General features: G+C 43.2%; 1 protein-coding gene across 6 annotated transcripts in view; it reads right to left on the reverse strand.

The window, feature by feature from the left end:
• The window catches only part of LOC137424410 (sarcolemmal membrane-associated protein), a 274,679-nt gene that overhangs the window by 184,793 nt on the left and 75,762 nt on the right, over window positions 1–14,124 (reverse strand). For all 6 annotated transcript variants that reach the window (XM_078775449.1, XM_068111836.2, XM_078775451.1 and 3 more), the window contains 3 exons: window positions 12,143–12,215; window positions 595–619; window positions 444–506 (listed from right to left, as the gene is read on the reverse strand). In XM_078775449.1, the coding sequence (XP_078631575.1) occupies window positions 444–506; window positions 595–619; window positions 12,143–12,215 (161 nt within the window). The remainder of the gene's footprint in view (window positions 1–443; window positions 507–594; window positions 620–12,142; window positions 12,216–14,124) is intronic.

A 14,124-nucleotide genomic window follows, 5' to 3' on the forward strand; every position in this document is an offset into this window, starting at 1 on the left:
CATTTTTCCCTGCTGGAGCGGGGGTTAGCCTTGTGGGCTCCATGACAATCATGGTTCCCTGTTTGAGGCAATGTTTTTATGGCCGGATGCCCTTCCTGACGCCAACCCTTAGTCACCTCTTACGATGCGCAGGGATACGGTGTACCTATTCTAAACTGGGGTACACACTAGTATCATTAATCCCAGCAAGCTGGTACTCAATTTTGCCGACCTCGGAAGGATGACAGGCTGAGTCAACCCCATGAATGAAAAAATGTAAAAGCAGAAATGTTTGGGTTCAAATCTGTAATAATTGTTTGTTTGATTAAACTAAAGATTCTTAATGACATCTACATTGAAAAGTTAGCACTAACTTTATAATTTACAGGTTTTTGCCAAAATATTATAGTCAAAACTCAAGTTACTGACAAAATGCATAAGGATTGATGTAAAGCTCAACATACCTTCAAGAGTTGTGATATTTGGTACATTTCCTGAGAACATACATTCGCCTGCGTTGGTAAAACCTAAACATAAGGAAAGGAGCACACCGTCACTGCACTATTTCAGCATCATCAGCAATGCCAAAACAAACCATGACGGCAGCCATCTTACCTTCTCAAGTGATGAAGGGGAGACCCTAAAGGGAAAGAACAAGAAATAGGCATTAAAACGGTAAACGTTGTAAAACCTCAATTGATGGTCTTCGGCCATTGCATCATCCTTGTATGTTGGTGATTGCAAGAATTAACCGAATATTCATTGGCTTGGAATGTCCTATTATCTTTACAAAAAGATATTAATGTGTCAATATAATAATCTGGCCAACATCTCTTTTCATTGAGCACAGCATAATGCAACATTTAACAATTCAACAATCCAAAATAAAAACCACCTTTCGAGGCCATTTTTCCCCGCAATGCGGGGGTTGGCCTTTTTCGGGAACCGTGGTTGTTGTTGTTTTTTGGTCCCCTTTTTGAAGCAATGTTTTACGGCCGGATGCCCTTCCTGACGCCAACCCTTTTTGCCGCCTTTAACGACAAACAGGGAATTACCAGTGAACTGGTACTCAATTAGCCGACCTCGGAAGGATGACAGGCTGAGTCAACCCCCCTGGCGTTAATTCAGCGATCGACCGGGATTCGAACCCAGGATCCTAGGATCCTAAGCTGGCACCCTAGCCGCTAGCCCAACACCAGGGCATGCGCAATCCCAATCAGAACCCATTCAGACAATCCAAAATGATACTTTATAATCCAGGGGTCATGATGAGGAGTTATATTCCACACAAATCAAATGTACACAATCATAATAACAGCATTATAATGTGTACAAGACCTCTTGCCAAGAATAACTAGAAATATCAATCAGAGATTGCAGACCTTCACCAGACCTCGTTTTGTGTGGTGTTTATGTGGTTTTATGTTGTATTTGTTTGTTGATGCGTTTGTGTGGTGCATAGACTTGTAATAACCTCTCCCACCTGGAGGCGCTACACAATACACATTTACATATAGAATTTGCTTCCCCTCCACCTCCTGCCCACCCTCCCCCATGACCACCGGGAAAGATAAAAACAACCCTATACACTAATTGGGGTCGCGCTGATCCTATGCCACAAGTCTGGATGTAAATAAGAACAGAACTGTAGGAGTAGGGCAACAAACAAACACGAACACCGGTCCGTGAATTATAGTAAGGATGTGCTCACATTCATAATAGTGCTGTACAAACTTCATCGATGATGTACTCACATTCTTAATAGTACACACTTTATAGATGAAATCACATTATTAATCGTAATACTTCACAGACGTACTCTGTTGAAAATATACAACGTGCAATACCACGCTGGCATTTGCGCCCTACATTAGCACATTATGTGTGGACAGACAGACAGGCAAACAAAGAAAGACGTCGTGTAGAGGACGATATTTGCGAAATCCCCAAAACAAATTTGACCTCAACAATACTTGGTCGTTGAATTCTGTGACCTTGTATGTAAATCCTGTAAATCCTGTCAATCGGATGAAAATTTAGGATTTTAGAAATTAGGACTATGTTGACCTTTTTGACCTTTGTTGGCCGAAAAGATAATTGGTGGTTGACTTTAGTGAGCAGATATACAAATTATCTTCAAAGTTCAAGTCAATCAGATGAAAATTGAGGATTTTGGAAATGTGGACGATGTTGACCTTTTGACCAAGTTGCCCCAAAAGATTAATTGGTGGTTGACTTTAGTGATCAGATATACAAATTATCTTCAAAGTTCAAGTCAATCAGATGAAAATTGAGGATTTTAGATAATCGACAAAGTTGTTGACCTTTGGCCTATGTTGACCTTTTGACCTCAAAATCAATAGGAGCCTTCCTTATGCCCAACTCTACCATTTGGTGAAGTTTCATGAAGATTGGTTTAAAATTGTGACCTGGAGATGATTGACATACAGACGGACAGACAAACAGACGAACGGAAAAACAGAAAAACATATGTCACCCACAGGGTGAACCGTATCTTGCCAAAATGTGAAAATTCCGTTTTTTCGTCATGACGTCATCAAATGACGTCATAGCGTCAAACTGTTTACAGATCTGGGAAGCACTCATCAAGGGCATTCATATGAGGTATTACTCGATATGGTACCTACGATTTCAAAATTTGACCTTGGGGTCAATAATTTTCGACCTCCAGCGCTAACCATGAAGGTCAAGGCCGATCGCCACCAAAAACTAATCAGCTGAGCGCCGGACCATATACTAGATTCCCATGAAGTTTGGAGACGATCCGATCAAAGTTACTCAAAAAATAAGGGTTTCGTTGACCTCCATGATTGACCGCAAAGTGACCTTGACCTTTGACCTTGACCTTCAAAATTGTGTGTGCTGAAGGGTATCTCTATAGGACTCTGATATGCGAAGTTACAGGAGTTTCCAATAATAACTGTGGTCTACAGAGTGACCTAAACAATGCGAACTAAAGCAATACAATATACATGAAAAGTGCAGTTTTTTCGTCATAACGCCGTCAAATGACGTCACATTGTCAAACTAGTTATATGTTTGGAAAGCACTCAACAAGGGCTTCAATTTGAGGTACTACTCGATATGGTAACTGAAACTTGAAAATTTTACCTTTTGGTCAAAATTGAATGACCTTCAAAATGACCTTGAAGGTCAAGGCCGATCGACACCAAAAACTAATCAGCTGAGCGCCATACCACACCCTATATACCCACCAAGTTTGGAGATCATAAGATCAAAGTTACTCAAAAAATAAGGGTTTCGTTGACCTCCATGATTGACCGCAAAGTGACCTTGACCTTTGACCTTGACCTTCAAAATTGTGTGTGCTGAAGGGTATCTCTATAGGACTCTGATATGCGAAGTTACAGGAGTTTCCAATAATAACTGTGGTCTACAGAGTGACCTAAACAATGCGAACTAAAGCAATACAATATACATGAAAAGTGCAGTTTTTTCGTCATAACGCCGTCAAATGACGTCACATTGTCAAACTAGTTATATGTTTGGAAAGCACTCAACAAGGGCTTCAATTTGAGGTACTACTCGATATGGTAACTGAAACTTGAAAATTTTACCTTTTGGTCAAAATTGAATGACCTTCAAAATGACCTTGAAGGTCAAGGCCGATCGACACCAAAAACTAATCAGCTGAGCGCCATACCACACCCTATATACCCACCAAGTTTGGAGATCATAAGATCAAAGTTACTCAAAAAATAAGGGTTTCGTTGACCTCCATGATTGACCGCAAAGTGACCTTGACCTTTGACCTTTGACCTTCAAAATTTTGTGTGCTGAAGGGTATCTCTATAGGACTCTGATCTGCGAAATTACAGGAGTTTCCAATAATAACTGTGGTCTACAGAGTGATCTAAACGTGAAAAAAAAATGATTAACCACAAACAAAAAAACAAACAAAAAAACAAACAAACAAACAAACAAACATACAAGCTGACTGATACATCTTGCAAAAACTTCGTTTTGGCAAGATAATAACACACGCGACCAACCAAAAAAACTTGCAAAACCTTCGATTTTCACAAGTAACAAACTAACAAATGGAATAGAATGCAATACGCTCTGGTGAGGGTAACGAGAGCATCTCAAAATGCAAAGCTTGTTCGCATCTGCCTTGAACACAAACTAAACCTAACGAAAACAACATCTTGAATTAAAAAAAAAAAAAAAAAAACTCAGTTTTATTAATTAATGTTCTCTGCATTCTCAAAATAAAGGTTTCTTAAAATTTGATGACAAAGGTTCAAATGTTCAAAAAAGGTTGAGGCCTGGACATGTGCGCCTTTGCAAAACCCCTTCTGCCACAGCAGAGGCTGATAAACTAACAAAATAGGATGAATAAAATATCTTGAAATTGCATCAAAAAGGTATTTTGTTTGGGCTTCCTCCAAAAAACAGCAGCATGGTATTCAACACACTCCCTCCTCCAAACAAACTTTTACTCACTCCTCCGATATGATAGACCTGAGTCTCGTCCTGGTGGTGGGGTTGCGATCTTCATCAAAAACTCTTCCTCACTCTCCTTGCACTGCCCTCTCTCCACCCCACCCTCAGGAGTACCTCTGGCTACGGCTTTCTCTCCGCTCCCACCTTTTGTTCATATGTGTTCTGTACCGTCCTCCAAACAGTGATGACTCCATTTACATTTCGCTGTGTGACAACATGGACCAACTTCTATCCACTCATCCCATCTCTCTCTTCCTCATATGTGGCGACTTCAACTATCATCATACCAGCTGGCTGGGTGTGGGTTCCTCTCTCACCAGCCATGGCACCTCAGCAAAGGACTTCTGCGACTCATTGGGACTCAGTCAATGGAGTATCTTCTCTTCTAGACTTGGTTATGACAAACTTCCCTGCAAATGTCTGCTGCTCTTCTTCTGCTCCAATCGGTTCTTCTGATCATGTGCTTGTTAAAGTGGACATCTCTCTGGCCATTCTCAGAGAGCCTCCTCAGCGTCGATGAGTCTGGCATTTCACTCAGGTCGACTGGCACGGTCTGCAAGCAGCCATCGATCATCTGGACTGGTCTCCCATCTCCACTGCCTCTGACATCAATTCTTCCTGGGAATTCTTCCAAAGCAAACTGCTCTCTCTCATGCACAGATTTATCCCATCTCGTCTTCAGTTGTCTTTCCATTCCTCCCGTCCATGGTACACTGAATCTTGTGGTGAGGCAGTTGCCCTGAAACAACTTGCCTTTGCCTCTTGGAAGGCAAATCCAACTGAAGGCAATCTCAGTTCCTTCCACCAAGCTCGGAACAAGTGGGTGTCTACCCTCAGGAGTGCCAGGAAGCACTATCTCTCCACACTCAAGAATGAACTCTCAAACCTGTCTCCTTCCTCCAAATCCTGGTGGCGTCTGGTCAAATCCGTTTCTGGTGTTTGTTCCCCCTCCATCCCCTCCCTTACCTCAAATGGCTATACAGTTGACACCGCACGTGACAAAGCCAAATGCCTCAACGCTGCGTTTGCCTCAAAATCTTGTGTCCCAAACCCAACTCTCCCTGTTCCCACCTCACCCAGTCGAACTCAACTGCTCCTGGACTCCGTGCCCTTCTCTCCTGACAAGGTGGAGAAGTTTTTGTCAAACCTCGACTCTGATTCTGCAACTGGACCAGACGGCATCAGCCCATGAGTCCTAAAATCCTGCTCTGCTGCTCTATATCACCCTCTCTCTGTTCTATTCACCCTCTCTTTTGCCCAAGGTCATCTGCCAGCATCTTGGAAATCAGCCAACATCACCGCTTTTCACAAAAAAGGTGCAAAAACAGATCCTTGCAACTACAGATCAATCAGCAGGCTCCCAATTATCAGCAAAGTCATGGAATTCATCATTGCTTCGGATATCAAATCCTTCCTCTTCTCCAATGGCTTGATCTCTGATCATCAATTTGGATTCAGACCAGGTCAATCTACTCTGGACATGTTGCTTCTGCTGTCTCAACAATGGATGGAGGTCCTCAATGCCAAACAGGAAATCAGAGCTGTCTCCCTTGACATATCACGTGCCTTCGATACGGTCTGGCACCCAGCTCTGCTCACCAAACTCTCCTCCTGTGGTATCCATGGAAATCTCCACACATGGCTTGCAGACTTCCTCACTGGTGGTAGTCAACGTGTGGCCCTGAATGGATTTCTCTCATCTCCCCTTCCTGTTCTGGCTGGAGTTCCCCAAGGTAGTGTTCTGGCCCTGTGCTTTTTCTGGTCTTCATCAATGATCTCTCCGACTCTCTGGAAAATCCTCTCTATCTCTTTGCTGATGACTCCACTCTCTGCCGCTCCATTCCTCATATCGGCAGTCTGCAGCCTCCTCATTCTCTGCAGACCTGGACAAAATCACCCTGGTCAAACAAGTGGAAAATGTCTTTCAATCCTGACAAATCTCACACTCTTACTATGTCTCTCCGAAAAGACTGACTGGAAAACCCTCCCATCTACTTTCTCAACAATCCTCTCCAAAGAAGTTCTGTTGCTCAAGCTTTTGGGTCTCACTATCTGCCATGATCTTTCTCGGGAAAACCACATTTCCAAGCTGGCCTCCAAAGCCAGTCGCCGACTGGGCATCCTCCGTCGTGCGAAGTCCTTCCTTGGCACACCTGAGCTCCTCACCACATACAAGGCTTTCATCCGCAGCTCAATGGAATACTGTTCCCCCCTCTGGGCCGGTGCTCCTGCCTCACACCTAGTTCGGCTTCACGCTGTTGAAACCAAAGCTTTCAGAATCATTGGAATCTCCTGCGATGAAGCCAACTCCGAGGGCCTTTCACTCACTCACCGCAGGCACATTGGTGGTCTTTCTGTCTTCTACCGACTCCTCTCCAGCCTTGCTCCCCCAGCTCTCTCTGTGCTCTGTCCCCCAAATATTCCTACAGGTCACACAAGATCTGCCAGCAACCCTCTCATGGTTAAACTGCCAAAATCTAGGCTCTCTGCTCACCTTCACTCTTTCATTCCCCTTTTCTCCCGCCTATGGAACAAACTCCCCCACTCCCTTCAATCCCACTCCTCCCTCCAGGTCTTTAAAACAGCTATTTAGCACCATCTCTTATCTTCCCCCATCCAAAACCTTGATCTTTTCCATCTCCGCTAATTCACCCCAGATCCACTTTTTTGAAATTCCAACTTCTTTCCTGGAAGTCCTTGCAGTGTCCATGTTTCATACCTCTCCCACCTCCCCCCAAGCCCTCTCCCTCCCACAGTTCTCTCGATGTCCCTGCTCTCAAATGTTGTGTTTGTGTCCTTCCCCCTCTTGCCTACCGCTCACCTTATTTTGTGTTTTATGTGTCGGTTTGACTTTTTGTGTGATTAATGTTAGCTCTTTCACGAGCCTCGATCTTGAAAACAAACAAAACAAAAAAAACCACAATAAGTGCCAACTTGTCGTGGTTATAACAAACATTGTCTTAAAAGAAGACATGATATCATGCTTTAAGATATTTAAAACTAGCAGATATACCAGCCAAGGACAGGTGGTGGAGAATGGTAAGATATTTGGTTGGACAGGAGACAATAGACCAACAACAACAATCCCAGGACGGTTGGGCTTGAAGCGCCGCACAATGGAATGCCGTGACATCATCCTGCATGGCGAATTGCGTAAAAAAGTATATTTTTGATTGGGCCAAACAGAATATATCAAGGAATTAGAAGTAAATGATGACATTGTTAATTACACCTCTGAAATTTGGTGATGAAGTGGTGAGAAAGAGGAGACGGGAAACAAAAAGCCACATACAGAGGGACAGACACTGTATACGGTTTAGAAGAAACCAAACTAAAATGCAAAAGAACAATCATGAAATCTGATCATAATCAAATTTTGCCTCTATATCCTGAAATGAAAAAACAAATTGGACTAATCAAAGCATACAGGCCGGCAAGTCGATTTTCAAGAAATTTCTATGGAAGCAGTCATGCATTGTTTAAATTGTGGGTTCATGATAAATTGTGAAATTCATACAGCAATTTTCATGGCCAATCATGGACCCATAAACATTTAACCCACAAACAGCCAATTCTGGGCAAGAAAATTACTGGAAGAATCATTGAAGTTGTATTTGCTGATTAATATTTAAAAAATAGCCACCTTTAGAGGCCATTTATCCCCGCAAAGCGGGGGTTGGCCTTTTTCGGGAACCGTGGTTGTTGTTGTTTTTTGGTCCCCTTTTTGAAGCAATGTTTTACGGCCGGATGCCCTTCCTGACGCCAACCCTTTTTGCCGCCTTTAACGACAAACAGGGAATTACCAGTGAACTGGTACTCAATTAGCCGACCTCGGAAGGATGACAGGCTGAGTCAACCCCCCTGGCGTTAATTCAGCGATCGACCGGGATTCGAACCCAGGATCCTAGGATCCTAAGCCGGCACCCTCGCCGCTAGCCCAACACCAGGGTAAAGGCATGTATTTGCTGATTTAAAAAAACAAAAACACCTTTAGAGGCCATTTTTCCCCACAAGCGGGGGTTGGCCTTTTTCGGGAACCGTGGTTGTTGTTGTTTTTCGGTCCCCTTTTTGAAGCAATGTTTTACGGCCGGATGCCCTTCCTGACGCCAACCCTTTTTGCCGCCTTTAACGACAAACAGGGAATTACCAGTGAACTGGTCCTCAATTAGCCGACCTCGGAAGGATGACAGGCTGAGTCAACCCCCCTGGCATTAATTCAGCGATCGCCCGGGATTCGAACCCAGGATCCTAGGATCCTAAGCTGACACCCTAGCCACTAGCCCAACACCAGGTTTTTTTTGTTTTTTTTGCTGATTAATGGGCTATTTTTCATGCAGGGACATAAATTGCAAAAGGGCCTGGTTTTTTTATCATGTTTTTTGCATACAAGATCGAGGCTCGTGTAAGACCGAACAGTAAACACAAAAAACATAAACGGACACATAAAACATATAATAAAGGGAGCAGGAGACAAGATGGGGAGAGAGAGGGAAGCACACAAGCACAACAACAGTAGAGAACAGGGACATTAGGAGATCTGTGGAAGGGAGAGGGCTGGGAGGGAAGGGGTACAAGGTATAAAACAAATTGACACTACTAGGAATTTCAGGAATTAAGTCAGAGATTGAAAGAGGTGGATTTGGAGTGTATTAACGGAGGTAGAAAAGATCAAAGTTTTGGATCGTATCGTTTGGATCGTTTTTTGGCCTCGTATGGCATGGCGTGGCTTTTGGCCTCGTATGGCATGGCGTGGCTTTTGGCCTCGTATGGCATGGCGTGGCTTTTGGCCTCGTATGGCATGGCGTGGCTTTTGGACTCGTATGGCATGGCGTGGCTTTTGGACTCGCATGGCATGTCCTGGCTTCACATGGCATGGCTTTTGCCTTTGCATGGCATGGCCTGGCTTTTGGCCTCGCATGGCATGTCCTGGCTTCACATGGCATGGCTTTTGCCCTCGCATGGCATGGCTTTTGCCCTCGCATGGCATGGCCTGGATTTTGGCCTCGCATGGCATGGCCTGGCTTTTGGCCTCGCAAGGCATGGCCTGGCTTTTGGCCTCGCATGGCATGGCCTTGCTTTTGGCCTCGCAAGGCATGGTCTGGCTTTTGGCCTTGCATGGCATGGCTTGGCATTTGGCTTCGCATGGCATGGCCTGGCTTTTGGCCTCGCATGGCATGGCCTGGGTTTTGGCCTCGCAAGGCATGGCCTGGCTTTTGGCCTCGCAAGGCATGGCCTTGCTTTTGGCCTCGCATGACATGGCCTGGCTTTTGGCCTCGCAACGCATGGCCTGGCTTTTGGCCTTGCATGGCATGGCATTTGGCTTCGCATGGCATGGCCTTGCTTTTGGCCTCGCAAGGCCTGGCTTGTCTTTTGGCCTCACAAGGCATGGTCTGGCTTTTGGCCTTGCATGGCATGGCATTTGGCTTCGCATGGCATGGCCTTGCTTTTGGCCTCGCAAGGCTTGGCCTGGCTTTTGGCCTCACAAGGCATGGCATGGCCTGGCTTTTGGCCTCGCAAGGCATGACCTGGCTTGGCTTGGCCTGGCATTGGGCTTCGCATGGCATGGCCTGGCATTTGGCTTCGCCGGGCATGGCCTGGCTTTTGGCCTCGCATGGCATGGCCTGGCTTTTGGCCTTGCATGGCATGGCCTGGCAAGGCATGGCCTGGCTTTTGGCCTCGCATGGCATGGCCTGGCTTTTGGCCTCGCATGGCATGGCCTTGCTTTTGGCCTCGCATGACATGGCCTTGCAAGGCATGGCCTGGCTTCTGGCCTTGCAAGGCATGGCCTGGCATGTGGCTTCGCATGGCATGGCCTGGCTTTTGGTCTCGCATGGTATGTCATTGGCTTTTGGCCTCACATGGCCTGGCGTTTGGCCTTGCATGGCATGGCCTGGCTTTTGGCCTCACATGGCCTGGCTTTTGGCCTTGCATGGCATGGCCTGGCATATGGCTTCGCATGGTATGTCATTGGCTTTTGGCCTCGCAAGGCATGGCCTGGCTTTTGGCCTCGCAAGGCATGGCCTGGCTTGGCTTTTGGCCTCGCATGGCATTTGGCTTCGCATGGCATGGCCTGGCTTTTGGTCTCGCATGGTATGTCATGGCTTTTGGCCTCGCATGGTATGGCCTGGCCTGGATTTTGGCCACGCATGCTATGGCCTGGATTTTGGCCACGCAAGCTATGGCCTGGCTTTTGGCCACACATGCTATGGCCTGGCTTTTGGCATGATATTATGAAGACATGATATACAACTAAATGAACTTCCGGATCCTGATTCGGCCCAGTGGGATACAAGATGTAAAGTGTTCAACCTGGCGGAGGTACGCTCTCTACGGAGTACCAGTCTAATTTAATTAGAGTTTACTTTGGATAATAATAAAAAGACCCGAATGGGCTGACGGTCATCTCTTGATCAGTACATGGGTTATGGTTATATCAGGTTTCAGAGCAATTGCTTGGTAGGTAAGGGATGAATGAGTAGGGATCTGAAGTTTTCAGTTTCATAAACCCACAACTTGATTTTTATCCACTGTGAACTTTCTTTGGTATCAAGACTTCACAGAATCAACAGGAATTTGATTACAATTGCTCATGTAATATGAAATAGGATTATCTGAACATAAAAAAAAGTTTGAGACAATAAAACCCTATGTTATGGTGGGAGGGGAAGGGTTGCTTCAGATGCATCAGTCCAACACTGGCTTGGAGGTAACTGAATACACACACCTCTGACGTTTGAGGTCCGAGCCTAGATCTACTGCAATCTAAATACGCCACAGAGGATAATAGCCTATCCCTGCCTGCCGCTCCTGTTCGGAGTGGGTGCACGAGTTGCCTAAAACTAGACCCAGCTGTCTGTCAAACTCCTAAGTGATATTGAACCAAACTATGAAGACATTCAAATTACGTTTGATTTATTTTCACAACTTCTTTAAAAATATTTATTTTTCACATTCAGACTCATTGATACTTTGAACATGAATTTTATCACCACTTGCAATACATAACTTGTTTATAACCTGGAGCCTAATGACCTTCCGTTCACCTCAGATTTTAAACAGAAACTTGATAAAACACAATTATGACGGCATTTTGGAATAACATTTCATTAATGATGGCTGAAACACGGCAGTAAGTCAATAAAAACAGCCATCTTCACATCACGCAAGCAGAAAATGTCAAAACATTTGACCGAATGTACTTCTTTGACTCCTCATCAGTCACGGTACATACCCCCTGCCACATATTCCCTCACTCCTCCAACAACCATAACCCCCACTTCAATCACACGTCTTTCCCATTCTCTTATTTTCTCTCAATTTTCCGCCTCTCCCACCTCTAGTCTTTCATACACATTTTGTCAAGCTAACAGCAAGGACATTATGCTGGCAACAACAGCACATCATATATTCTGGAACACCTACGCATTGAGCACTTGTCATCAAGCATGGAAAGATGAGTCAAGAATGGTGAAGCCAAACCAAGCAAACAAAACCCAACAAATTTACACAAACATATCTTCTGTCCAAAACATGAAAGACACGAGCAAGTTTACTTTTTGAATTTTTTCACTGTTCTTCGTTTAGCAGGGGAATGGGAAGGAAAGTGAAATGATTTTTAACGGTGCTCGAAGGTGTAATGAATGTGGTATGGCACGGCAAGAGCAAACGTTCTTACTCTGTGCGTGTCCTTGCTTCTGTACCATCTTCCAGGAACAGCTTGATGGTCGAGATGATACAGCTGTGTGTCACTGGCAGACAAAACACAAGCAAGCACACAAGGCCTCCGTCAACTATTTATGATAGTGTCTACTTCAAAAGTAAAGCAGACAGTTTTGCCAACAATGACAACGGTTCAGAAAATGTCTAAAGTTTGCAGTCATGAATGACATTCACGCAACCATTCTCATTACGACTTGATTTGCTTGATAAGGAAAAGGAAAGGGAGGTCAAGGCAAAGGACATTGATTTCCCCAAAGTCGTGTTAGGAAAATGCTTCAATCTCAAAAAAGACGTGACTCACAAGAGACGCATGTCGGCCAATTCAAAGACCTGACCAGTTCGAAAGCTACCAATAAATTGACCGAAGTCACATGTCTGAATGAAAAAATAACACCTCAAAGTGAAAAAGAACACCTGAAAAAAGAACACTTGAAAATGAAAAAATAAAACACCTGAAACTGAAAAAGAACACTTGAAAAAAGAACACTTGAAAATGAAAAAAAAAAAACACCTGAAAAAAGAACACTTGAAAAAGAACACTTGAAAATGAAAAAAAACAAAAACATGAAACTGAAAAAGAACACCTGAAAAAAGAACACTTGAAAATGAAAAAAAAAAAACACCTGAAAAAAGAACACTTGAAAAAGAACACTTGAAAATGAAAAAAAAAAAACACCTGAAAAAAGAACACTTGAAAAAGAACACTTGAAAATGAAAAAAAACAAAAACATGAAACTGAAAAAGAACACCTGAAAAAAGAACACTTGAAAATGAAAAAAAACAAAAACATGGAACTGAAAAAGAACACCTGAAAAAGAACACTTGAAAATGAAAAAAAACAAAAACATGAAACTGAAAAAGAACACCTGAAAAAGAACACTTGAAAATGAAAAAAAACAAAAACATGAAACTGAAAAAGAACACCTGAAAAAAGAACACTTGAAAATGAAAAAAAACACTTGAAAAAGAACACTTGAAAATGAAAAAAAACAAAAACATGAAACTGAAAAAGAACACCTGAAAAAAGAACACTTGAAAATGAAAAAAAACACTTGAAAAAGAACACTTGAAAATGAAAAAAAACAAAAACATGAAACTGAAAAAGAACACCTGAAAAAAGAACACTTGAAAATGAAAAAAAACACTTGAAAAAGAACACTTGAAAATGAAAAAAAACAAAAACATGAAACTGAAAAAGAACACCTGAAAAAAGAACACATGAAACTGAAAAAGAACACTTGAAAAAGAACACTTGAAAATGAAAAAAAACAAAAACATGAAACTGAAAAAGAACACCTGAAAAAAGAACACTTGAAAATGAAAAAATAAAACACCTGAAAAAGAACACCTGAAAAAAGAACATCTTCGACGTTTTTCAACAGAATTTACGTTTTTCAACAGAACGATACTCTTACGATTTGTATAAAGTGGATAACAACAAGTTGCTTGAGGGGATCACCAGGAAGTTTATTCCATGACTAATACCAAAGAGTGAACATTGAAAAAAAAAAAAGGTTAAAATAAGATAAAATCTCGCTTATGGAAGAGAAAAGGTGACAAGTCAGAAAGCAACACACAGACTTCAACCCAAACCGAAGACCACAACGTGAAGTCTTATATACCCCTCCCCCATTCCGAATGACGAAAAGAGGGAGACCTGTCCATACATTTAGTCAATGGAATCAAAAGTGAACCCAAGTTATTGAGCACAGAAAGATATACCGAATATTAACTGGTAAAGAGGAATGAATGCAGGGACAGAGGATTTCATTTAATTATATCATCACTTGATTGCACAGGCCCAAAGGCTACTCTTTTCAATTAGTAACAGGTCATTTTAACAATAACACCCAAGTACAAGAGCCTGGTATTGGCTTAACGGTTAATATGACAGGCTTGAGATATTGGGGTCCTGAGTTTGAGCCTCTATCAGCCGTT

Source organism: Myxine glutinosa, chromosome 4, assembly GCF_964187855.1.
Source record: "Myxine glutinosa chromosome 4, kmMyxGlut1.1, whole genome shotgun sequence".
NCBI lineage: Eukaryota > Metazoa > Chordata > Myxini > Myxiniformes > Myxinidae > Myxine > Myxine glutinosa.